This window comes from Schistosoma haematobium, chromosome 1 (assembly GCF_000699445.3).
Source record: "Schistosoma haematobium chromosome 1, whole genome shotgun sequence".
NCBI lineage: Eukaryota > Metazoa > Platyhelminthes > Trematoda > Strigeidida > Schistosomatidae > Schistosoma > Schistosoma haematobium.
Genome location: NC_067196.1, coordinates 90,823,990 through 90,851,934, shown reverse-complemented (window position 1 = coordinate 90,851,934; position 27,945 = coordinate 90,823,990). Strand labels below are relative to the sequence as shown.

Below are 27,945 nucleotides of genomic sequence, written 5' to 3'. Positions count from 1 at the left end.
GTTTTTATTAGATGTACATATAGAGTCAACGTTTATAGGTTCTATTTACCAGATCTATATCTATATTTAGGCATAATGTTTATAAACAAAACAGTAAACCCAGTATTATTAGGATACATATATCCCTATATCTATATAGAATGTTCTACATCAAAATGGATAGATATAACACATTATAACTGATAAACTATCGACAATATCCTCCTCCTCCTCCTCATCATCATCAGTATTATTCTTGTTTCTACATAGATGTAAATAGATCTTTTCTTTTTCTTCTTTTTCTTTTCTTTTTTTTCTTTCTTTTTGAGGGGGGCGGGGTTGGTGAATGTAACTTTGTTTCTTTTCTTAAATGGTTCCATCATCGAATTGAAAAAAAAACAAAATGAGTATGATCCAACATTTTCATAAAAGATCCGATTTGATTAGGATCATTCTATCGATTATAATGATTTGGTGTATGATTATGTTAATGGATTTATCCAATGGTCATTTATTGATGAAAGAAGAAAAATTTCACGGAAATTAGTCAATTTGATTCATGCCACAACAACAAATGATTTCAATCTATGTACAATTCATTCACGTCAATTACAATATTTATTATATACTACTTATAATACTACTACTACTACTGCTACTACTACTCATTATAATGATATTCCATCAGCAGCAGGAGCGGGAACAGGGGCGTCGTCAGCATCATCAGCAGAAGGATCAGGATCATCAACAATGATTAATTTAAATGAAACATTTTATCCAATATTTCATCATTTAACCACACAAAACTCTTTAACACAAAATTTCTTGCATGATATATATAGATCTATACAGATTATGAGAAATTTCAATCGTTGGCATAGCAACAACCACTACCACGACAACCACAACCTCAACAATCATGATACCAGGAAACAATTAGAAGTCTATTTATTTCATTTATTACAATTAAATCAGCCAAATGAATTTTATAATATGAAATTATTCAATAATTTCATCACTATGAATGATGATTATGATCAAAAATCCAATTTAATTGGTATTGGTTATTGTTGTTTCAATAGGATATTAATGGCTTATGTCAATAATCATACTACTACTACTAATAGTAGTATTAGTAGTAGTACTGATGATTCCTCAGATCGTAATTCTATATGTAGTCAATTTCTATTGAATGTAGAATTATTTGATAATAATAATGAGACTATACGGTTTAATGATTATAAATATGGAGAATTTTCATCCTTTGGGGCACCAATTCAATGTGAATCTAATTCAACCATATCAATAGTTTTACGATATTTTATTTATGCAAAAGGAAAAAGGTAAGTCTAGGAGTAAAGTGTGTTACGCCGGTTACTCCCAATGGAGTATCGACCACTGACCAGCATTCTCCAATTCACTCAGTTCTCGGCCTTCCTTTCTAGTTCTATCCAAGTTTCGTTTATTTTTCTCATGTTTGTCTCCATTTCTCGGCGTAATGTGTTCTGTAGTCTTCCTCTTCTCCTCCTTTGGCCTTGGGGACTCCATGTGAGAGCGTGTCATGTGATACAGTTGGGTACTTTCCTCAATGTGTATCCTATCCACTTCCTGCGTTTGAAGCGAACGGTACCGGATTCGAGTCCCGGAATGAGCATCAACTCCGGGAGACAGGTTCATCCAGCTGATGACTCCCAAATAGGATTAAACGCGCGTCAAACTGGATTCCACTGCTAGCAACTATCCATCTTTGCTTAATAAGCGATCTTGTTAGCACATTGATGTGTATTATTTTGTCATATTTTTGGTTATCCCACTAACAGTATATTCACTAATACTGTTACTGAATACATCATGATGTCCACAGTGAACACATAAATTCTTATATTGTCAAATCTCCAGTCACAGTATTTAATAGTCACCTAGGTCACTAATATTTCTATTTTTAGACCTATATGTTTTGCGGTTACATTTATAAAAAATGAGACCACAAAGATAATGATCAATAGTGGTAGTGGAATTCTGTGTATTAGGTTTGTAGTGTAACTACAAGGTTTAATGATCCAATAGTTAGTCACCATGGATTAGTCTATGAAACCAATTGATGTCAGACAACTTCTCCTCATTCAGTAATTTCAATAGAAACTTCATGGATAGAAGTTATTGGCAGAGAGGACTTTAGTTATTGATTGGCTTGTTCTGTCAGTCTATTGTTTGAATATCATACTGAACAATCTAAGAATCCATTCTGAATATAAATTTGGTGAATACAAAAGTCACTTATGAATTGTCATAAAAAAATTGACTGACCATAAATATACTGCGTATTTTTCATTTAAGCTCAAAGATTGTGTTCTTCACAAAATTTCTGAATTTATTAGGTGTGCAAAGATAGTTAGTAGTAAGTCCTTGACTTAAAGTTGCTACTGGTTGACGTCAGCAACATATACCTAGAATCTTAAACGGAACTGATGTTGTCTGTGAAATCTCATAAAAGCCAATCAGTTCGACAATTAGAAATGATATCAACAAGTTATTTGGGTTGTGGCAGATCTTCTGTACAACTTAGATGTCGACACTAATTTATAGCTGAATAATATCTGAAGTTGCAAAAATAAGCCCCTGGGTCTTGACTCAGTCACCGTACTCGCCGCACGGCCTGAAGTTTCTAAATGAAATCCGTGATAAATTATTAAATGCACACTACCTCAGAGTTGTAAACTAGAATCAAATATTGATTCCATTCATAGAAGGGGAGACAAAGAGTATATACATCTACACTAATGTGGTCGATTGTCAGCTATGTCACCCACAGTCTCCAAACGCTGGTTACGGCAGTCACGCGGACCCCAACCAAGTAGTCTACTATTATCTACCAACATGGTTCAGACTAGAAGTTAGTGACTTCAACCACTGATGCCACGTTTTGGTTTGGTCCCCCCCTTACTTTCTTCCAACCACCTCCAGCACCGGTTAGCATTGCACGTCGTGATAATCGGTGTTCGGGCATACGTAACACGTGGCCCAACCATCTCGGTCGATGAAGATTCACAACCTTATAGACTGATTTACCATCATCATTCCCTAATACCCTGCATCTAAACTCACTACTACTTATCCGGTGATCCCAGCAGATGCCAGCAATATTTCTGAGCCATTTGTGGTCAAATACTAGTATCTTACGAGTATCTTCTACTCTTAATGGCCATGTTTTACAGCCGCAAAGTAGAACAGAACGAACTGATATAGAGTGTACTTGTCTTTTTATTGACAGGTGGATATCTCACCTTCGCCATAGGTGACGTACGTCGGCAATGGCGAAATGAGCTTTTTGAATCTGTGCTGAGGTTTCGTCAGACACCAACGCATTAGGGTTGACCAGACATTCAAGATAAGTGAAGTTGTCGACACGTTTGACTACTTCACTTCCAATCTATAGTTCAGGTGTTGACGCGGGCCGGTCCTGAAGCAACAACTTGCATTTAGAGTGGGAGAAACACATTCTAAACATCCTGGCATTGTTGCTCATTGGAACCAAAAGACTGCATTTTATCAGCGTCTTCACCAAACAGAACTATGTCATCTGCATATTCTATGTCGATAAGTGGATCTCCTGGAAGGAGATCAATACCCGAGAATTCAGTAGACGAGAATGTTCATCCCATCAATAGGCCTATGATGAAGTTAAACAAAAATGGAGAAAGTGGACAGCCGTGACGGACACCACTTGAGGTTGCAAAAGTAGATGACAGATCGCCATAATTCAACTTAGTCAACAACAACAGAATGATGTTGAGTGACAGATTGCTCAAAACTATGAAATATGGGAATAACATTAGTCAGTGGTAATCTGTTGGCTAGTGAAAAGTCTGTTAACATTATCATAGTACATGCATGACGGCTTATCATCCATTTGATGATTCTGATAGATGGATTGAATAAATGAATAAATAGTTGAAACTAAATAGATAATGAGCATCCAAATTTATGAATGAGTTATTATTATTGTTTTTAAAGTGATTGTTTATCACATCACTTTAATCGTATTCTATGTAAAAGGACAGTAGGTAGTTAATGATCAGCCCCTCTAGACCAATTATGAAAACAGCTGCACACCTTCCAACGGAATGATGTATGGCGTTTGATCGATTTTCTTGAATTCGCCTAATAATACAAAGGCCTTTAAATAGCTTGCATTTAAGAATAAGATTTGATAAACTGAGAATTCTGTCCGATTAAACCGATTGAATATAGCGTAACACTGCGTTCTATCATTTCCTTTACTTCCTATATAATTTTCAAAGTAAAATTTATGATTTCTTATTCTCAGTGTATATTATTTGAGCATTTAGTTAATGAGCATATTTCTGTTGAACTCAAGTGTCTACAGAAACATCATTGATCATACTTTGTTGTTGTCTATCACCTCATTTCATCTCGTTAATCAAACAACATGGTATTCTCTTTACTGTATGCTGTATGGTGGGCGTAATATGAATCTTAATTAGAATAGAACTTATCGCATTCCAATGATGTGCTTATGTGACTAACCTCCACCTACATACATTCACGGAACTGAAATGAGTGAATTTTTCATTTCAGAAACGATTGATACTTTTCTAAATACAAAATGAAGTGAAAACAATTCATTTGGTTGTCATTTCATAGAAAGTCTTACTCTAACTATGAGTGAACAATATGACCATTCGCCATCTAATTTCGAGTGAGTTGAGTGATCGTTTACTCATAGAACCATTTGGTTTTCGCCTTCTTTAAAATCAAGAGAATGACATATTAAGAGTATTGACTGAAATCGAAGTAGTGAATAACTATTGTATGATGGTAAATAATTTGATCACTTCGATGGCGGATCATGAATCGATGAATGTCAGACCAACAATGAGAACCTGGAAGGGTCAAACGGTCGTCTTGTCACAGCACGGAACTCAGCAGCAGTGAGATTCGGATCCAGGTCTATTGGTCTCACGTGCGAACACTTAACCTGTATACCATTGAGTCGACCGGCATCCAACGGTTTCAATGTCTAATTTCAGTTAATCCACGATATTTTGCGACTGTTCACTATTGCGTTCAGTGAGTAAGTGCATCACAACACACATGGATGAAATCCAATCATCACGGCTTCTCACTATGACTTCATGGAATCCATCATGAAACCAGTCCCTAGTCATCACATGTAGTGGATAATAGCGGATAAGATAACAATAATTTCATCATAGAATATCGATGTTTGGAGAGTATTTGACAGACGCTCGATATCAGATATATGAAATGAACAATGATTTGAATAAACGTCAAATGCTCTTTAAGCAGACGACGTATGGAAGTAGTAAGTCACTGATCATGATATATTTTATGAGAACCGAAAGTATTGAGATCAATTGAAAAAATGTCAACACCTTTCACATCACTGACTACATCACATCAATTCATAGAACATGGCTGGAGAACAAATTAAACAGAATAGAGGGAAGTAGTATTTGGATCGGCCACAATTAACGGCTACTTAATTACGACTCTTCCTCCGCGAGGAGGAGCATAGGCCATTCAGCAGTATTCTCCATCTAACCCTGTCCTTAGTAATCCTTCTAGCTCCTTCCAGTTTTCATTCATCTTTTTCGTATGTTCTTATATTTCCCGACGTAGTGTGTTCTTTCGCCTTCTTCTTTTCCGCTTCCCTTCAGGATTCCAAGTTGGGGCTTGCCCCGTGATGCAGTTTAGTGATTTCCGTAACGCATGTCCTATCCATTTCCATCGTCGTTTCCTAATTCTCTCTTCAGCTGGAAGCTGGTTTGTTCTCTTCCACAGAAGGCTATTGCTGATGGTATCCGGCCAATGGATGTTGAGTATCTTGCGTAGACAGCTATTTATAAATACTTGTACCTTCTTGATGACGGTTGTTGTAGTTCTCCAAGTTTCAGCTTCGTACAGTAGAACTGCCTTGACGTTGGTATGGAAGATCCTCACCTCGATATTGGTTGAAAGTTGTTTTGAGTTCCATACGCTGTTGAATTGCAGGAATGCGGACCTTGCTTTGCCAATCCTCGCCTTTACGTTTGCATCTGAATAAATTGTTCATCGATGTTGATTCTCAGGTACATGTCCTAGAGAGATTCGTCACGAAGTATGATTGAGTGGTTGTCTTCCGTGTTGCATTTGGCGATGTTGGATTTTCCCTTGAGTATGTTGAGATCTACTGATGCAGAGATTGCTGCTACACTGGCTGTCTTTATCTGCATTTGCTGGTATGTATGCGATAGGAGGGCTAGGCCGTCTGCGAGATCCAAATCGCCTAATTTATTCTTAGCTGTGCATTGCATGCCATGTTTTCCCTCAGATGTCCAGGTCTTCAAAATTCATTCGACCAGCAGAAGAAGGAAGAAGGGGGAGAGCAAAAAGACTTGTCTGACACTGGAACCAACTTGGAATGCATCTGTCAGCTGATCTCCATGCAACAATTTACACTGTAATCCGTCGTATGAGTTCCGGATAATGTTGATAATCTTCTTAAGAACTCAGGAGTGTCGAGCAAGTTTCAATAAAGTCCTCCTATCTACACTGTCAAATGCCTTTACATAATCAATGAGGTTGATGTACAGTGTTGAGTTTCACTCAAATAATTGTTCGACGATGATCCGTAGTGTCTCAATTTGGTCTATGCACGATTGATCCTTACGGAATCCATCCTGTCGATCTCGAGTTCGGGTGTCTACTGCGTCTTTTGTTCGGTTCAGCAACACTCTGTTAAAGACGTTCCCTGGTACTGACATTAGTGTGATGCATCTGCAGTCCTCATATTTGCTCAGATCTACTTTCTTTGCTATCTTGATGATTTGCCTTTCTTTTCAGTCCGTCCGTATTTCGTCCTCCCCCCAATTCCTCGTCAATAGAAGGTGGAGCATATTCGCAGTTACTTGAATGTGTGACTTCAATTCTTCAGCTGGTATATTGTCAGGTCCTGCTGCTTTTCTGCTCTTGATTTGTCTGATAGCCATTCCGGTTTCTCCGGTTGTTCGTCTAGATAGGTCTGAGCGTGCTTGTCTGATGTCCGGTGGATTCTATAGAGCTGGTCTATTCAACAGTTCCCCAAAGTACTCTACCTATCTATTCCTCGATTCCTGAATCTTGATGATTGTCTTTTCTTCTTTGTCCGGTCTCTTTGGTTTAGTATATTTCCCTGCAAGTTTCTTCGTTGTACCGAATAGTTGTTTCATATTTCCTTCTCTTGCAGCTCTTTCCACCGTGGTTAATAGTTCTTCTTAGCATTCCTACTTGTCGGCTTTAATGTTCTTCTTCACTTGCTTGTTTGCTTCTATGTACTCAACCTGTGTCTTGACTATCTCTGCTCGTTTTCGGCTGTGATTAGTTGCTGTGTTCTTGTTCTTCCTTCATTCAATCTCGTCCAGTGTTCCTACAGAGATCCATTCTCTATAATGATGCTTGTTGCTGCCTCCTGGCACCTCTTAACACGTTGACGCTAGTGCTTCTTTGCTACCTTTCCAGTTGTCCTCCATAGTAGTTTCTTCCTCCTCCAGTAAATCCTATAAGGCTTGGAACCTGTTGTTGAGGGCTAGTTTGAATTCGTTGAATTTGTTAGTATCTCGAAGGAAGGGTGTATTATACCCCGTTAGTGCTGTTTGTTCAGTTGTTCAGTTCTTCTTTAGCTTCAGGTTTAAATTGGCGACAACTAGGTGGTGTTGTGATCTGAAGCTCTGTCAGCTCCTCTCCTGCTTCTCACTTGTTCAATTGTCCATGAGAGTTTTCGTTGATGCTGATATGATCTATCTGGTTCTCTGTGGTGTGATGCAGTGAGATCCAAGTAGCTTTGTGTATAAAAGTGTGTGGAAATATTGTGCCACCTGACCAAGTTGTTGAATGCATACAGATTTGCAAATCTCCACCCATTTTCGTTTCTCTCTCCCAGTCAATCCATGTCCTCTCATGATATCTTCATATCGAGTGTTGTCTATTCCGACTTTTGCGTTTAGATCTCCCATCTGAATGGTGAGGTTGTTTCTTGAGCACTTCGCTGTGATTGACTGCAGCCTATCGTAGAACTGATCTCTATCGTCGTCGTTGCTATCATCGGTGGGTGCATATGATTTAAAAGCATTCATCGTGATCCCGTTCATATTTGTGTTGAATGATGCTTTGATGATTTTAGATCCGTGAGATTCCTATCCTACATGTGCGTTTCGCGCTACTTTCTACAGCATTAGAACAACTCCCTGAGTGTGCGAAGCATTTTCCTCTTCATAACCGGGGTGTAGCAGGATCTCTCCTGTATTCAGCCTTTGTTGTTCAGCTTGAGTCCAATTGGTTTCGTTGATTTCCAGTACTGCCAAATTGTATCTCCTTATTTCTGTTGCCATTTGACTAATCTCTCCGGTCCCCACATTGTCCGGACGTTCCATGTACCTATAACAATTTTTGCTTTGGCTGTTAGAAGCAGCACCTGCCTAGTGACTCTTGCAGGAACTTGGTTTTCATCATGAAGCGTCATAGTTCTTCAAAATGGAGACCTTCTTACTCCCAGAGCAGTGTTTAAATGGTGTGAAATAATTTTTCTGTTAAGTGTTTTTCTGGCGAGTTAGTTTTCTACGGGACGGGGCCGCTAACCGCATGCATAATCATTGTCTTTTACCCAGGCTTGGGACCGGCAGTAACTCTAGAAGAGCTACAGGCGGGGTTAAAAATAATGGTAATCGCTGCTAAATCTGATAAAAGTTTATTCGAATGATTATGAAGACAGACTTCCCATAAGTCACCTTCGCCGAACACTTGAGAACAATCAATGTGACTCGGAATATCTTCAGGTTCAACTGTGGTGCGTGTTTGCCTCAACAAACGGGGATTCAATGTCGAAGACTGAATTCTTAGCCCATCATAGCACTTAACACAGGGGGCCATGACCGTTTTAACCAAAGCATCAGAATCTTCTTTGAAAGCTAGTGAGGGCAAGTTATTTTAGTGCCCCTCTAAATTCAAAGTTCAAATAAAATGATTGACGGTATACTGCCTGTGTCAACAATGGGATTGCGGAATGAACAAAAAGACATATTTAATTGCTCTCACATGTGGCAAGCGCATTCAAAATCGTGGATGAAAGCAAAATATTATCACAAAAGGCTCCAATCATATTAGAATTTAATAATGGTGTCTGGTATCATCAATAAGTCTAAAATACCGACATAATGTATCCAGTTTTGTGACAATTTAAGCGTTCAGGATCACAAACAATATATGAGTTCCGAGAATGCAGTTTGCCACAGGACAAACATTTATTAATCCCTGTTCACCTAATTATGGTGTATTGAAGCTGTGTGCAGAAGGTAGTGAATATACATGTTGATAACTTAGGGGATGACGCGACGATTTTCGAAGAAAACAATACTGAGTCCGAGTACCACAGTGACACACCAACTCTGTGATACAGGTGCAGCCAGCTGACGAGTCAATCTTTGTATGATGTTTTCCCATATTTCCATGAGATTAGGATCGATTATTTACATTACAGTGTGCTTTTTTAAAAAATCTTTCATCTTATTTAGCAATGCTACGACAGGACTGTTACTAGTTTATTGAACCTATATTTTTCCTCATTAATACTTGAGTATCAGCTTAACCCTATAGAAATATTTCATAATCAGCATTCATAACTCCTAATTAACAATAGTCTGTCATCAGGCTTTTACTAAACAGTGGATAATCGAATAACGGAGGAATGAGGTGCATCGTTAAATGTCAATGCGGTATTCCGACAATTCAGTTTCAAACAACGAACATCGACACTTTCAAATGATATTTTTCAGTAGTGAGGCTTCATCAAACTGGACATTCACAACGGATTCACTGTTGATTACAATTGTCACATAATCACGTATACACGATACTGTTAATTCACAAAATGGAATGCCGTAAACTCTTGTAAAACTAATCAGTTTTTACCGAATGAAAACAATCACATAAACACAGAAAACCATATTATATATTCTACAAACAATCATGAATATTGTGTGTATTTCCATGAAACAATCAGCAATTTATTGAAATGATTAACATAATCAAAATTGTTTTAATCAAATGAAAAGTAAAATAACAGTCAGCTTGATGAAAACAACAAATAAGAAGGCGTTTGTGCGAATCATGGCATACTTCTCTTCTTTCTGTAAAACCATAACCCTATGACACATCCACTGCATACGACAATGAATGTGACAATTACTGGTACGATAATATACGAGTAATTGCGGGACTTCTTTTGCTCTTCATCGTCTGTCGTATCTGTAGTCACATTCTGAAAAAGCAAAACAGTACAATAACTACTCAATATCGAATATTTACCAAATGCGTTTCAGTGTTACTAGTAGTCTGCCTCAATTCATTTCTTAAGTCAGCTTCATTTATTGTTGGAGTTGTTTTTCTTTTTTTCGATAAGTGCTGGTTCTCCAGGAACGTCGACAATCGAGCTCTTCAGAAGAATGAAATAGTAGCAATATAACCAAATATCAAATATTTACCAAATGCGTTTCAGTGTTATTAGTAGTCTGCCTCAATTCATTTCTTAAGCCGGCTTCATTTACTGTTGGAGTTGTTTCTTCTTCTTCTTCGATAGGTTTTGGTTCTCTAGAAACGTCGACAATCGAGCTCTTCAGAAGAATGAAATAAAGGCAATATAATAAAATATTAAATATTTGATCATTCAATATACATTATTTTCAGTATTGTTGACACAAGTGAATTCAACTAATAGTTACATAATTTATTTTTGTACTGTGTGATCAATGAATAATGATTCAAGATATCTGCTACCGATTTGACAGTCAATGTGATAAGTATACATTGTCCTACAATCAACAAACGACTAATATTTGTGTGATGAATTTTTTCCCTGGATGTCGAATCTTATCACAATCTCAATATCAATCAACAGACTTATAACTGTCGGTTTTATTGATGCTGTTCATACAGAACACACATTTCACAACAAGGAATCAGAAATACTTATTCTGAATTTGAACTACGACAGTTTTGGGAACTTGCACTAATCACTCAATCGCGCTACACGATTTTCAACAGATTACGCTTGATCATTTAAACTATTTTCACCGATATCTTTCGACAGCGTCCGTAGATTTACGGTTTCATATTGGATATTGGAAGTCTGTTCACATTCTATGAGCTGAAAATGGACAGGTTTTCAGGCATTAGTCTTAAACAATGCAGTGAAATGTTCTTCCGAGTAAGTAGATTTACAAATATGTTGATACTGAATACAACCTGTGAAGTCTACCGATTACTTACTTTCTTCCGGCAACCATCGACTTTGTGAGTATCCTTATCATTACTGGTAATGCACATATTGGCATGTTCACACCACATACACTTTGCGTTCAATATTTTTGCGTCTCCACATGCTTTAATCGACTCGTGGTTTGGGCAATCTTTGGTGAAAACAATAAAGTGATCGCATTACAAGTTATCAAATAAAACATTGGTGAACTAAAAAACATGTAACTATAACTCAATGACATGATGGTAATTTCGCAGTTGGGTGATGTTTCATTCAGTGTGAATTTTTCATCATATTGCGCAACACGAAATTCAGTACACTTTCAATGTCACTCACATTTGACGACATCATGTTGATGTTGAACAAAACTACGTTCAATAATGAACGATGAGTATCGGCGAGCAAATTTCGTGGATTTTATTGACTGTGAACTTTCAGGAATGTACATACTGTGCTGTCACTGCATTCAGCAAAGCGTGTTGCACTTGATGTTTGTTGAATTTCATTTCATGATGTCAGTTTAATGACTGAAAGATGGGTTGTATCCCACGCCCTAATATGAACTGAATAACGTTTATGGTTATTCACTTAAGTATTCACCAGAAAGAAAACATACTCATTCCATGAAAATCGTCAGTATTTTTGATACTGTATTAATATCTCCTGACAATGATAAATTAAAATCCGACAAGTAACTTGTATATACCTTCAATTTACCGGTCGAGTAGGATAAAGTAAAGATTTAGGAAATTGTGATATTGCATTCAACCTATTTAAAATTTCACAGTGTTTCCGTGAATCCAACACCTCGTGGAAATTCACTATCATAAGTTCCACATGAAAAAATAAATGACACTGTCGAGTCAATGCAAAATCAACTAACTGGCTTATATCATCTGAACTACCGTTTTGTCTAGGTAAATTTCATCAAAGTGATGACTTGTATCGTGGTTCAAAATGTGTCTCTAATCATTTTAAATATTCAACAGTGAGTAGACGTTTGATGTGACGAGAGTTGAGATTGATGGTTAAATATCATTTAATAACTGACCAAAATTATACATGAACTCTTCAATTTTACGAAACAGAAATTGTGCAACCAAGTGTGAGAATAGTCAACTATGATAAAATAATATTGAACATACCCCGGCAACTTCATACTCGACCAAAGTTTTAGTTTTGATCCATCTTCCATCAACAATAATATTAGAATGTTTCAGTCCTTGTTCAAATAAGGTTTACGGATGAAGAAACTTAAAATATTGATTTTCGATTTATGTATAACAATGTGTTTGCTCGTATAAGGAGCAATCAAAATAAGAAACAGTTTAATATCTTATCATGAATACAATAATGGTCAAACAGCATTTTCACGCAATATGCTTTAAATCACATTTGGTTTCGAAAGCGGTCATCGTCTAACCAGTAAATGAAAAATGATGTCGTTAAGTTTCTGAATTTGTGTTATAAGCGTGTCAGTGCAACATCTTTAAAATATATGTTAAGCTCATTAGAAATAATTTCACAAATTATCAACATTGAGGTTTACTGTGAAACGACTCAGCAACACATTGCAACAGATCATCAGGTAACTCTTAACCAAATGCTTAATACACTTTCTCACATCCAATTATTATAGACTGCATCCAACCTAATCACTTACACTAAACGCTTGCCTTGGAACTCAGCTTCACCTTTCAACAACATACGACCATTTCAGCTTAGCGTGAAGTTTCAGCATTGTGTAAAACAACTATGAGTCCTGTTCGACAAAATATGCTTCCTTTTGTATTGAGTAGTATAAAACTAAGGACTACAGGTTTGACGACTTGAACAGTGAGTAAGTGAATAAAATAATGGCTGTATCATCTACCTAATTTGGTTGTTCATATATCCCTGTCTGGATCAGTCAATCAGTAAACATATGCGAAATATTCCTTCAAATATCCAATGACTCTTTATCTCATGTGACATGACATGTGTTGATACACAGAAAATAAGTTACAAAAAGAGAGCGACATTAGTCTAACAGATGGTTGTTCATGTATTTCAGTGTAAATCAGAATATAAATGACATTTGTTACCTCCACACTCAAATCGAACGTAAACGGTTGATTTCAATTCATTTTCCCCGATTTCCATAGGAACCTGAAAATATGTAATGGATGTCTGAGTCAAGATCTGTCAACACACTAACACCTATCACAAAATCAACCAACCATTGAAGTAATGTGTCGCCATTCACATTATATTATACAAAGACAAATTATCACACTCACAGTAACCGCAATGATCTCTCAGTTGCCTTAGAACTATGTTCCATCTAGTCTACAAACATATTCTGACTCACCTCATTTGTCAACTTCAGAGAAGTTAGATGAACGATTTATCTATCTATCTATCATGGAATGAGGTGATATACTGTGAGATGAATTTCCACGTCGGTCGACAAAAATGTGATTGTGAGCAACTGTAATTTTGCTGCATGTGTATGTGTTGTCATGTGGTGTGATTGTGTTGATGTGCTCACTTCCATCCATTAGAGTTCATTTCGCTGGCGAATGCTTCCCATAATGTGTTCCGATTACCTCGAAACAATCAAAACTGATTCAGTTCAACACACATGACACCTTTCATCTTACAAGCCCATCCTGATTGCCTGTATTCCGAATGGGTGAATCAATAAAACCTGACATTCAAACAGTCACACACTGAAAAGCAATCAATATTTGAACAAATTATGACTAAGATTATTCAAGAGTGAACACTTCAAACATCTAATCTTCAGAAGACGTAACGAAGCTTGACAATATATAATTGTTCCTTTGTAGTGTGGTGCGGGTTACTTATATCCATATAAGAAGTATATGACGTTAGGCAGGAACGGAATGTCTGGCACCAGAGAGACAAGAGGATTGAGCAGTAAACATTGAAGACAGAATGCAATTTGTATGAAAATGCAAGAAAATTGAAGTCTGAGTCATTTTAAGACAATTGATGGACATTTTGCAAATTAAGCATCTACTATATGATTGTTAGATTTTATTAACAAGTTCTGTAATTTCCTATCAATTATATTCGATTGCCCCCACTCATGTTCTTGTTCATTACAGTAGTACCCTAACCCACACTGTTTGTCTTTAGTCGGCACGAAGACACCAGAATTTCTTCAGTTGACTCCTTACCATTCACTCTTTTATAAAAATGCTAGAATAAAGTGTGTCACAAAAGGATTGTTAATAGTTTCATATGGTCTGTATGCACATGAAAAAATGTTGATCTCTTTCTGTCGTCTTCAATGTATCTTGATGCATTCGACTGTATTGAATTGCATTAAATAGTGTAATAATCTGAAAGACTTGAAACAAAACAACTGTAATTTATTCAATTGTGCGACTTACGTTCTCATAATAAATTGATATCTTCCCGCTTGGATGTATGAGATTTAACACCTTCAATTCAACATCTGTAACAAGAAAACTGTCGTCATTTAAAATTTCAGGAATTTATGATGAGCATGTTATTGTCAGATGTGACTTTGTATGTGTCTACCCACACAGTGATCAGATTTAGGCAGATATTTATCGTGTTTTCTCAAATGATTTCTCAAGGTGAATTCGAAGTAAATATAATCTGCTGAACGTCATGCAATTATACCTGTAGCTCTCCTACAATTACTAACCCTCCCAAGAACGAGTAAAGAAGAATTGTTGAACATGAGATCGACTAATCAAGTAGCTACTGAGATAAGGAGAAACACCTTGGTGGTGATCAGAATAAGTTAATCGAATTGAACGAAATCGAGTCACGAACAGAAAAATGCTCCACACACTCAGGAAGTAGCACGAAACGCACATGTAGGATGGGAATCTCACGGATCTAAAATCATCAAAGCATCATTCAACACAAATATGAACGGGATCACGATGAATGCTTTTAAATCATATGCACCCACCGATGATAGCAACGACGACGATAGAGATCAGTTCTACGATAGGCTGCAGTCAATCACAGCGAAGTGCTCAAGAAACAACCTCACCATTCAGATGGGAGATCTAAACGCAAAAGTCGGAATAGACAACACTCGATATGAAGATATCATGAGAGGACATGGATTGACTGGGAGAGAGAAACGAAAATGGGTGGAGATTTGCAAATCTGTATGCATTCAACAACTTGGTCAGGTGGCACAATATTTCCACACACTTTTATACACAAAGCTACTTGGATCTCACTGCATCACACCACAGAGAACCAGATAGATCATATCAGCATCAACGAAAACTCTCATGGACAATTGAACAAGTGAGAAGCAGGAGAGGAGCTGACAGAGCTTCAGATCACAACACCACCTAGTTGTCGCCAATTTAAACCTGAAGCTAAAGAAGAACTGAACAACTGAACAAACAGCACTAACGGGGTATAATACACCCTTCCTTCGAGATACTAACAAATTCAACGAATTCAAACTAGCCCTCAACAACAGGTTCCAAGCCTTATAGGATTTACTGGAGGAGGAAGAAACTACTATGGAGGACAACTGGAAAGGTAGCAAAGAAGCACTAGCGTCAACGTGTTAAGAGGTGCCAGGAGGCAGCAACAAGCATCATTATAGAGAATGGATCTCTGTAGGAACACTGGACGAGATTGAATGAAGGAAGAACAAGAACACAGCAACTAATCACAGCCGAACACGAGCAGAGATAGTCAAGACACAGGTTGAGTACATAGAAGCAAACAAGCAAGTGAAGAAGAACATTAAAGCCGACAAGTAGGAATGCTAAGAAGAACTATTAACCACGGTGGAAAGAGCTGCAAGAGAAGGAAATATGAAACAACTATTCGGTACGACGAAGAAACTTGCAGGGAAATATACTAAACCAAAGAGACCGGACAAAGAAGAAAAGACAATCATCAAGATTCAGGAATCGAGGAATAGATAGGTAGAGTACTTTGGGGAACTGTTGAATAGACCAGCTCTATAGAATCCACCGGACATCAGACAAGCACGCTCAGACCTATCTATAGATGTCACTACACGAACAACCGGAGAAACCGGAATGGCTATCAGACAAATCAAGAGCAGAAAAGCAGCAGGACCTGACAATATACCAGCTGAAGAATTGAAGTCACACATTCAAGTAACTGCGAATATGCTCCACCTTCTATTGACGAGGAATTGGGGGGAGGACGAAATACGGACGGACTGAAAAGAAAGGCAAATCATCAAGATAGCAAAGAAAGTAGATCTGAGCAAATATGAGGACTGCAGATGCATCACACTAATGTCAGTACCAGGGAACGTCTTTAACAGAGTGTTGCTGAACCGAACAAAAGACGCAGTAGACACCCGAACTCGAGATCGACAGGATGGATTCCGTAAGGATCAATCGTGCATAGACCAAATTGAGACACTACGGATCATCGTCGAACAATTATTTGAGTGAAACTCAACACTGTACATCAACTTCATTGATTATGTAAAGGCATTTGACAGTGTAGATAGGAGGACTTTATTGAAACTTCTTCGAAACTCCTAAGTTCTTGAGAAGATTATCAACATTATCCGGAACTCAACAGACGGACTACAGTGCAAGATCGTTCATAGAGGACAACTGATAAATGGATTCAAAATAAGTACCGGACTACAGGTTTATCACACTACTGAGATTTTGAATTGATTTATCCACATTGATCTATTTATTACTCGCCAAATCTAGTATGTTCGTGCTTATTTCATCTGTTTTTTATATCTCAATCTATGTGTTCAAACAATCAGTGGATTCCATATATAGTTTCCGCCTAATTTTTCAGAATGTTCACGCTGCATTACTTCAGTCAATTTTTGAAAAGAATTCAGTTACGCGTGTCAAATAGAAAACGTGAGAGTAATTACAAGGAATGATGGTGTAAGTGTTAATATATCACATGCGTTCAAACAATCATTTAATGAATACATACTTTTACCATCAACGTTTCGGTGAAAAATGCTTCGGACAGCCAATAATTCCTCTGAAATAATGAAAGAAAAAGAAGTTGTGTTTATACATCTGCATTCTGAATATCCGCCCCTTTAAAAAACATGCATTTCAACACAGAATGAGTTTAGAAACCAGCTATCATCTTCTTTTCAACATTTAAATAAACCACTTCAAGTAGATGAGAGTTTGAAGGATCCTTATCATTATTATCATTATTATTTCAACGACGAGATGAACATTTCAATGTCGACAACAGTGAAGAATATTTTACATCTAGAACGTCGGTTCTAAAACTTTTTGGTTAACTAAGATACCGTTGATATCCTACCGACCATGCACATACGAAATAATTTTCCGAGATCCTGTTATTCCAATGAATCAGTGTTTGCTCTATTTACCTAGCTATTATGCAGAAATGCTATTCCAATGTCATTAATCCTGATAACTGAGCGAGTGAATTAACTTCATTTTTATGTTCTAAGTGTTCTGGTTCGAATCAATCATGTTGTACTAGCAGGTTGTCAATGGTTGTTCGTTGACTAGATGTTTAAGAAAGCGCATTAGTTCTAACTTCATGATCATACGAATATGATAATCAAGAAAATGTGACGAGAGACACTTAACGTTTAAGAACTATGTAAGTGACAGAAAAGATTTAGAGGACATCGCACATAACATGACAGTTCACGTGCTTCAATAATGCAAACTGATTTCCCACACAACATTGCTTATTGTTGTAGCTGTAGTTTGATTCAATTCATTGAGTCTACCACGAAGTGTCACAGTGGTGAGATGTCTGTTTTATAGTAGTTTGAACAGACAGTAGAGCAGGTGGTTTTCACTTGAGTGACTGCATCATCAGATTTGTTATTTCTACTCAATCAATTTGTACCTATTTCTAAAGTAAATCACTGTTTCATTCCACGTTTTCATTGGACAGTAATACGTGCTGTGAACACATTTCAGGCTACCGAATCACAGAAACAAAATAATCACTGTGTACTGCTGAGTTTTCATGAAATAACCAAGTAAAGTAATGAATCGTTTACGCAAAACGGAAAGTGCGAAATAAAAAACGAGACAAAATATCACTGAATAATATAATAACTCACTCTTATTCAAAATCTGATGTTCATGCAACCCACCCTTTTGTAAGTCAGTGTAAATCGTTCCTGATCCTTTTGTTGCTTTCATTTCTATTGTACCTGTGTTTATTGAATGAAAATATGTAATTTGATTGACAATCTGCAGTGAATGAAGGAAACACTTTGAAATAAACTGGAGACTAAAATGAATTGTATGAACCGTGTGAATAAGCAAAACTCAATAACAATTTTTGTTCGAAGAAAATCATTCTCTTACCATGACTGTACATCGTTAGTTCACTGACGTCTGTGCCATAGAATTTAAACAGGAATTTCGGAGGGATTTTCTTGAAAATATACAAACATATGAATTAATACGGTCATTACAAACTGAGATCAACTCACCTCGTCAGCAGTCAATCTTACAAACGTTTCATCTACAACTGGAGAAGGCTGATTACGGCGGATTGTCCGGAAATAGTAGTAATAGTGAGACTGAATATGTGTATTAGAACCCGACTGATTTCTTACGTATTCATGTGAGTCGTCTCCAAAAATTAATTTTCTATAATCCAATAGTCCAGGATTCTTGCAAATTTCATGACAATCAAAAAATGTTGAAATTATTACGATAACCGAACTCAGCAGTATGAACTGGCCAGATGGAAAAGTATATCTGAAATAGTTCAGATGAACAAAACAACGTTGTCTCATTAGATCACATTGAAATTCATAGAACACGCTCATTTGTCTCAACTGCACAGTCAACACTCACCTCATCATAGTGTCCAAAACCATAATAATTGTTGTTAGATCTTGTTGAGTTTATATAGATTCTTAAGTGCTAGTTTGGTTCTTTCTGATTGGATGGTTCAAAGTGTGATCATTTAGACGATCAAAATTCATAAAACCATACGATCATTGTTAACCAATCATCATGTTGGTAGATGAACACATCGTTATACAATATTCTTCTGGCTAGCTATTGACGCATATCAGCTGACCCGTTTCCACTGTTGGTTGAAATTCTTCACGATTTTTAATGATAACCCTTTTTGGATATCACTAGTATTACTTTACTTCATCAAGTGACTAGTGAACTTGTAGTTCAAAATGTGTGCTCATATATTCACGAACAAACATTCTGTTGCTTTGAATAATCATCTATGAATTTATTGTCAATGATTCATTGTTTCTATATATATATTTCTAAATATATTTAGTCTATGCTATATATAATGAATTAATCAGATGGTTGTTGGCGGTAGTCGACAGTCGACTGGCGGCCATATGACATCATGGTCGATAGCATTCGATCTGCACCAATTATAAGGACTGGAAACACATGACATTGATCACTACCCAGTGATCAATCAATTGTGATAATGAATGAATTATTGATGAATGAATAACACTCTACACTTTCGTAAACGAATAGTAATCTCAGTGCAAGAAACCTAGACTATTTATGTTTTGATTATATTTGCAAAGAGTAATTCTTCGTATTGTGAAGGTGAATTATGCACTTCAAAATGTTGTCGACAATCAATAACATTTTACATTCTCGTGTATTACAATATGTAGTTGAATAAACGGTTGATCAGCATTAGAATTATCATCATTTGTACATGAAATTGTACAACTAATATGTGGTCTGTTATCACATAATTATTGACTTTTCTTCTTCTTCTTCTTCATAGTGTAAGTAGTAGTAGTTACTTGTATTCATATAACGTATTCACTAGAGCTTGATAAGAATTTACCTGAGTGTCAGATCAGTCATTGATATCCATGGAAATCCTGTTGATTGGAATAGTGAACTAATCTCAAAGAATGATTATCAGTTTCTCCTCATAGGAAAAGTCCACATTAATGTCGATTGAAACTTGATGTTTTTCATATGATGATTAGGTTCAATAAACATTTCAAGTTTGTAAATTATTTTATTCATTATTCATTGAATTCCATTGAGTATGAAGGGAGTTCATGTTCAGTAATAAAAACTACATATCGATGACATGATTCCATTCACTAAGATAACATATAATGCATATCAGTGAATGCAAAACTATATTAGTGTACCGGCGAATACACAAGGGTCAGTAATGACAGAGCTGAACGTATTATTCACTTTTTCACTCATCACCATAGTACAACAGCGAATTTCTCGAATCTCTCATTTTTTTCTGCACAGCATACATTCAATGTGCCTCACTTATTTCAAGAACTGCATGTTATATCTTCTCATTTAAAGAACATTTGCGACATAGACCTCGTGACTTCCAAAGAACTTCGGCATTCACGAAGTGGATTCATAATTCTCCAAATGATGATCTTGCATAATTCGCTATGCTGAATTAGTATGATGTAAATGATATTTTCTGGTCAGCAATTTTTAGACCAAGTATAAAGTAACCATTAGTTTATACAAACATCACTGGCTTTCAAATAGTTTGCAATTAAGAATAAGATTTGATAAACTGAGAATTCTGTCCGATACACAGATAACACCAACGTCTATCATTTCTGTTACTTCCTATACAATCTTCAAAGTAAAATTTACTATTTTCTATTCTCAGTGTAAATTATTTGAGCATTTAGTTAATGAGCATATTTCTGCTGAACTCAAGTGTCTACAGAAACATCATTGATTATAGTTTGTTGTTGTCTACCACTTCATTTCATCTCGTTAATCAAACAACATGGTATTCTCTTTACTGTATGCTGTATAGTGGGCGTAATATGAATCTTAATTAGAATAGAACTTATCGCATTCCAATGATGTGCTTATGTGACTAACCTCCACCTACATACATTCACGGAACTGAAATGAGTGAATTTTTCATTTCAGAAACGATTGATACTTTTCTAAATACAAAATGAAGTGAAAACAATTCATTTGGTTGTCATTTCATAGAAAGTCTTACTCTAACTATGAGTGAACAATATGACCATTCGCCATCTAATTTCGAGTGAGTTGAGTGATCGTTTACTCATAGAACCATTTGGTTTTCGCCTTCTTTAAAATCAAGAGAATGACATATTAAGAGTATTGACTGAAATCGAAGTAGTGAATAACTATTGTATGATGGTAAATAATTTGATCACTTCAATGGGGGATTATGGAGATTGTCATATTTTTGGTTGAGTTGATGAACCGATGAATGTCAGACCACCAATGAGAACCTGGAAGCGTCAATCGGTCGTCTCATCACAGTACGGAAGTCAGCAGCAGTGAGATTCGAATCCAGGACTATTGGTCTCACGTGCGAACACTTAACCTGTATACCATTGAGTCGGCCGGCATCCAACGGTTTCAATGTCTAATTTCAATTAATCCACGATATTGTGCGACTGTTCTCTCGAACTCCATCGACGCAATACGCACAATATTCACATATGCTAATAAGAGGCTGATCAATTGCGGTCCTAAACATCAACGGGAATATTCAAGTAAACAATTAGAGACTGAATTTTTAACTCCCCTCACTGCGGAAGCGAGTGGATATCTGGACTCAGTAGGCAGGTAGTGTTTGAAGACAACGATGCTGGGCTCGAATCCTGGAGTGAACAGCGATGTGCTCAAAATATGTGTTCAATAAATTCATCATCAGTACTTACCTAGCTAGAATCAGTCTGTGTAAATGGACAGTTTTTTTGTTATGAAAATGATAACAAGAACACTTTCAATCTATGATAACACAAATCAACTTTTACTGATTACTTTGAATGTTCTAAGTAGCATACAATCGTATTTCTGATGACTCTAATCAAGAGTATTGAGATTTCTTTTTAAGAAAAAGAAAAACTGAGAATTTAAAAGTTCATTTCTGATCTTGATTAACTCGTTCATACATAATATATAATTATCGATTATTATCATGTTTTATTTCAACTTGTTTCATTCTTACTTCTTGTTCTTCTTACTTTCATCAACTTGTTCTTATTAGATGGTGATTAGATGTAGTCGACAGGAAACCCTGGACCAGTGTTTCGTGCTAATTAGCACTCGTCAGCAAGGTGTACTTGTAATCTTGAGGCAACTGGTGGCCACATTGCAACATGTTCGATAGCATTCGATCTGCACTAAATAAGCACTTGACACGCATAACATTGATCACCACCCAATGATCACTCTGTTGTGACTTGTTCTTATTTCATAGTTGATGAACAAGTGTTTTGATTGTTCTGTGTTTGTATAACAACACAGTATTCAATATTCAATAATAATGATGTTCTTCATTCCAGTTATACTTTCTGGTCATTATTGTTAGATAAAGTCAGAAAGTCATCTACATACACGTAACTTATAGTCTATAACTAAGATAACAAATCTGGTTCCGATTGAAATCGCGTAAATAATCGTAATACTTTGCAATAAATGAGGAATATGCTAAAGGTTGAGCGTTTGCAATTGAGTCTGATATTTCCTGTGTTCGAATCTGGTGAGGTGAGATCCTGAGTGCGCACTGGAGAGGAGTTCCACAATATAAAGTATATATATATATATATATGGGAATTTTCTTTTGTTAAAGTACTAATTCTATGAGGAAATATAAATAAAGAATAATTAAGATTGTGTAATAGAAAAACTATATTGTTAGATTACTTAATACGAATAATAATAACAATAGACTTAACAAGTTAGTAACGAATTATAACGTGAATGTGATATGATTCAAGTGCTTTTGTTACTTTTGTTCATTAAAGGTCACAGACGTGTAGGGAATAAGTAAAGTGATATCATGAGCACTTATGAGTTAGACAATGAGAATGTGACACATCAGTAAAGGGGAAATGTAGTAATAATACGAATGATCATACGTTCATTGAAATCGAACGTATTTCGAATGATCATTAATTTTGCTATGAATCACTTAGTAGTAGTTAGTAATAGATTAAGATTCAAAATTCTGTTTTTGTCTCCTTATAAACCATAGAAACGTTTAACATACACATAAAATGATCCATTTATTAAGTGTAAGCATATGTGACTTTGAATCAGAACGATTGTCTTTCAATTTTAACCCATTTCTCTAGGTTGACTGATAAGTCTGCATTATTGATAGTCAATAATATCTATTCCTTGATGAAATTACTTTCTGCAGTGCTATTCGATACTCCGAGAACACACAATGAAATTAGAATGATTTGTGAATTGTTGTTCTGTCTACTGAACAGTAACTAACTGCTATCCAGTTTCTCAAATGAACGGAAAGTTTTTCATCTGGTTTATTTTCTATCTGTTGAAATAACCGTCTAAATATTATCATACATCATATTTACTTTTCGGTGATGAACAACACCTCTCAATGCATAGAAAAACGTATCATTATGATGGGACTCTTTAGATCGTAAACATTAGTTTTGACATCTTCATTATGCAATTGAAAGTTTAATGGGTTGTGTCTTTATGATGCTTATAAAGCCTATCTACATTAACATTCATATGATGTAAAGATAATGCTTCTGAGAAACATAGATGTTACCTGGAAATATGTACTTGGTGTTATGAACTAGTGTAGAAACATAATTTGCCGTAAATCAACTACTTAAAATCGAAACACCGCTCCAGTCATTTAGATTGATGTCTGCATTGTAACTTGACCGATGAAGTTGATATTTGGCTGGAGAATCCTCGGTGGGCGCTTTTTCTTGTGCTTGTGGAGGAGCCGATCTGAATAATTTATTATGGAATGCTGGCAAATTATTATTAATTGAGGCTAAACCAGTTAAGCTGCAAGTTGATGCGGGGTCTGACGTAACATTAATTTCTAGAGAAACGTGGATAAAACTTGTTTGACCTCAATTTCAACCTACATATTATGATGCAAAGGGTGCCTGTGATGCTTGAATGAACTAATGATTCCTTTGTACGGTGTGAACGACACACGTGTAAAACTCCTCACACTAGTCAAAGCACTACCGTGCGAATTCAACAGGTACGTAGCACCTAGTATATTTACTAGTGTTTTTCTGAACACTACAAAACACGGAAACGATATATCTATAAACGCGGAGACCTAATCGATAGACAAAGTTTAGACCAAATCCTTAATAACATCCGCCTGCAACACGGTTCTGCAACGGACATATTGCAACGAATGAGAAAGATTATCGGCCAAAAGCCCTTCAATAGTGGCCTGTTCAAACAACTTTCCTTATCCAAACTTCCTGAGCAGGTGCAACCTGTACTGTTTTCGTTTCAAAACAACGCCTTAGACGAGCTGGCTGCATCTGCCGACCGCATTTTAGAAATCACGAAATCTAATGTCGAGGTTTTTCCCTCAAAGAAAAGCCTCTAACGACTCAGAATGACGTAACAGAGTTATGTCATACCCTTACACGTTATCTTAAATTTCGTAGCGATCTGTCTCTAGACCACGAGAGACTGATAATCCCGACTGGTACTGGCATCATAACCAGTATGAAAAGTCTCCCAGAAATTGAAGGAAACCTTGCAATTTTCTTCGTCGGTAGTGGCGCAGAAGTTAGCGTTCTTCCTTCAAATTCTAACGATCGTCTTCACGAATCGGCTTTAAACTTACAGGCGGCAAACGGAAAGACTATCACCATATACGGTATAACGTACGTTTCCCTTAACGTGGGTTTACGCAAACCTATACACTGGATCTTCGTTGTTGCAGATGTTTCTATGCCAATCATTAATATAAACCTTCTACAACACCAGAATCCATTCATCGATACGCGCAAACGAAGGCCAGTAGACGGAAACAATAATTTATCTGTTTGCGTATCTTCTTTTCTGGTTGCGGATTATCTCTAGTCACAACTAAGCATACGATAGACCCATTCTATCAACAATTACTCGATAAGTATCCCGGAATACACCAAACGCAACCAAAGTAGCCGTGTGTGACCAGCAACGGTACACATCACATCATATCACATTAACGATTTGAGTTACCTTGAAGAAGGTCTTTTCGAAAACCGCCTTGGTTAAAGCGTATAACCAAGTCTCTATGGCTACTGACGATAGTCCGAAAACAGCTATCATTACTCCATTTGGACTCTATGAATTTTTGCGAATGTCTTTCGGTCTAAGAAACGCTGCTCAAACGTTAAAAAGGTTCGTAGACGACGTTTTTCGAGGTCTCAATTTCGTACATGCGTATGTTGACGACTGCCTAATCGCAAGTCCGGACAGAAAATCACATCTCAAGCATCTGGATCTTGTTTTCGAACGACTACAAAACCACGGCATTACTGTAAACGTTCAGAAATGCCGAATCGGAGCTGACTCATCAAACTTCCTAGGACACACTATAGATGCTCAGGGCATTTGACCCCTTAGGACCAAAGTGGTGGCAATTATGGATTACCCAGAACCGACCATGATCAAGCAACTACGAACATTTAACGGCCTTGTAAGTTTCTACAGACGATTCATACCGAAATGCGCTTCACTCATGAAACCGCTAACCGACCAACTTCGTGGAAACGCGAAATCCATTAATTTGAACGACAACGCACGAAAAGCATTCTCCACAATTAAGGAACTCATCGCTAAAGCAACAATGCGTGCATATCAGGACACCCGAGCACCCATTAGCATCGTAGTAGACGCATCCGACTCAGCAATCGGAGGAGTCTTACAACAAAGGGTTAACAACTCCTGACAACCATTGCCATTTTTCTCTAGACGGTTGCTAGACACCGAATCGAGGTACAGTACATTCGGTAGGGAACTCCCAACCATGTATTGTTCTGTAAGACATTTTCGACACTCCATCGCAGGTCGTGAATTCACTCTTTTCACTGACCATAAACCGCTCACCCTCCCTCTAAGCTATCCTTTAGAGAAGTACTCTCCCCATGAAATTCGACAACTGGACCACATTTCGCAGTTTACTTCAGATATTCAACATATTTCTAGAGCAAACAATGTAGTCGCAGACGCCTTATTTTGCATAACTTCCTTGAACAGTTTCCAAGGAATCGACCTTATTAAACTCGCCCAGAAGACACTGATCTTCAGCGTGATTTATCGTCTACAACCCTCAAACTACGCAACAAACAGATGGGAACAGGTAAGGAAACCTTACTTTAAGACGCATCTACAGGTAGAGATCACCCAATTGTGCCGAAACATTATCGACGCAATGTCTTCAATACGTTGCACAAACTCTCTCATTCATGTGTTCGTGCAACCATCAAGCTTATAGCAGAACGGTTTTGCTGGCCTGGTATGAATAAAGACGTAAGGGAGTGGGCGCGCTACTGTGTAAGCTGCCAAAAATCTAAGGTTATCAGACACAACAAATGTCCCTTAAGCTCTTTCAAAACTCCTGATGCTCGTTTCGACCACGTTCACCTGGATTTGGTAGGACCCTTACCAGATTCAAATGGATACTCTTGCCTCTTGTCTTGCGTAGATCGTTTCACTCGAAGGCCAGAAGCAGTACCTATCAAGGACATCACTGCTGAAACAGTGACCTGCGCTTACAAACGCAATGCGTTCAGTTAAACCTGTTTCCATTCGACCGCGATAAACTGATGTTTTCGTTCAACCTGACTTACGATATAGTACACGCTTATTCGTACTTCGGGACTCGCATCAACGAACTTTCGAATCAGCATACGAAGGACTTTACAAAGTTCATCAACGAGAACCTAGGTACTGTATAATCGATCACCAGTCGTTGTAAGAAAATCTGATGGTTAGTTACGTGTATGTGGTGACCTCTCGTTTGGGTTAAATAAAGCACTACAGGACCATTTATACCCTTTACCCAATCCAAGAGGATTTGTTCACTAAGTTGAGTGGATGCGCCATATTTTCGAAGACTGAATTTTCGGATGCTGTGGAAGAACACGTAGTGAGACGGGCCAAAAATGTAAAAGATCCACCGAGAGTATAATCCCATCCATGGTAAGAGACGAACAAGCCTTGGGTCCGACTACACGTCAATTATGCTGGAAGAGGTAGATAAATAACATAAAAGTCTGTACTGTACATCTGAAACACTGCTACGTCTCAGACAACTATTTAGTTGGTTCTAAACACCTGATGTTTTGGTTTAAGATAACAGAACTCAAGTTACGTCGTCAGAAATTGAGTTCTGTAAACAAAATGGGATCGAAGATAATAGAACAGTTCCGCTTCAACATCGGTCAAATCACTTACCTACATACCGCGTGAATTTTTAAGACCCTCCCGGACTCCCATAGTGTAACCCACCTTTCACCGTGCGGAGTTATAACTCTTTTAAATGAAGTCCTTCTAAATCTCACAGTAGAGTCTAAATGTTTTTCAATTATTTTTTTCGGTTAATGCTTTCAAGCGAGTTAGTTTCCTACCTGATATGATCGCCAACCCCATACCGAACTCTCCTCTTTTATCCGGGCTTCAGACCAAAAGAAGCCTCAGAAATGATACAGGTTGAGTTATCCCAATCAAACTAGAAAGAGGAAAATATGCTAATATTCTTGGGCGAGCTCTCTTAAAGATGTGAGGAGAAGATAATGTGGAAGAGGCTCTGCAACAGTTTTTAGCTTCTCATAGAATTAGACCTAGTACAAACTGTCAAGACGGAAAACCACCGACCGAAATAATATTAGGTCAACC

General features: G+C 37.1%; 2 protein-coding genes across 2 annotated transcripts; one reads left to right on the top strand and one right to left on the bottom strand.

Annotated features, from left to right (window-relative positions):
- On the top strand, nucleotides 1-22,629 carry MS3_00002447 (uncharacterized protein). Its single transcript, XM_051210048.1, has 2 exons — nucleotides 1-1,322; nucleotides 22,307-22,629. The coding sequence occupies exons 1-2, from the start codon at nucleotides 730-732 to the stop codon at nucleotides 22,311-22,313; spliced, it is 600 nt and encodes a 199-aa protein (XP_051075534.1). The 5' UTR covers nucleotides 1-729; the 3' UTR covers nucleotides 22,314-22,629.
- Nucleotides 17,089-19,329, bottom strand: MS3_00002448 (uncharacterized protein). The gene is made up of 4 exons (XM_051210049.1): nucleotides 18,762-19,329; nucleotides 18,634-18,703; nucleotides 18,384-18,476; nucleotides 17,089-17,302 (listed from the first exon to the last, which is right to left on the bottom strand). The coding sequence occupies exons 1-4, from the start codon at nucleotides 19,101-19,103 to the stop codon at nucleotides 17,160-17,162; spliced, it is 648 nt and encodes a 215-aa protein (XP_051075535.1). The 5' UTR covers nucleotides 19,104-19,329; the 3' UTR covers nucleotides 17,089-17,159.
- Nucleotides 22,630-27,945: the final 5,316 nt, after the last annotated feature.

What these genes read in the sequence shown, in the direction of transcription:
- MS3_00002448 (XM_051210049.1), bottom strand. Translation starts at nt 19,103, where the DNA reads ATGAGCGTGTTCTATGAATTTCAATGTGATCTAATGAGACAACGTTGT. An exon ending in TAAGATTGACTGCTGACGAG is followed by an intron (nt 18,704 to 18,761) that starts GTGAGTTGATCT and finishes TATATTTTCAAG; the next exon opens with AAAATCCCTCCGAAATTCCT. An exon ending in ACATCAGATTTTGAATAAGA is followed by an intron (nt 17,303 to 18,383) that starts GTGAGTTATTAT and finishes TCATTATTTCAG; the next exon opens with AGGAATTATTGGCTGTCCGA.
- MS3_00002447 (XM_051210048.1), top strand. Translation starts at nt 730, where the DNA reads ATGATTAATTTAAATGAAACATTTTATCCAATATTTCATCATTTAACC.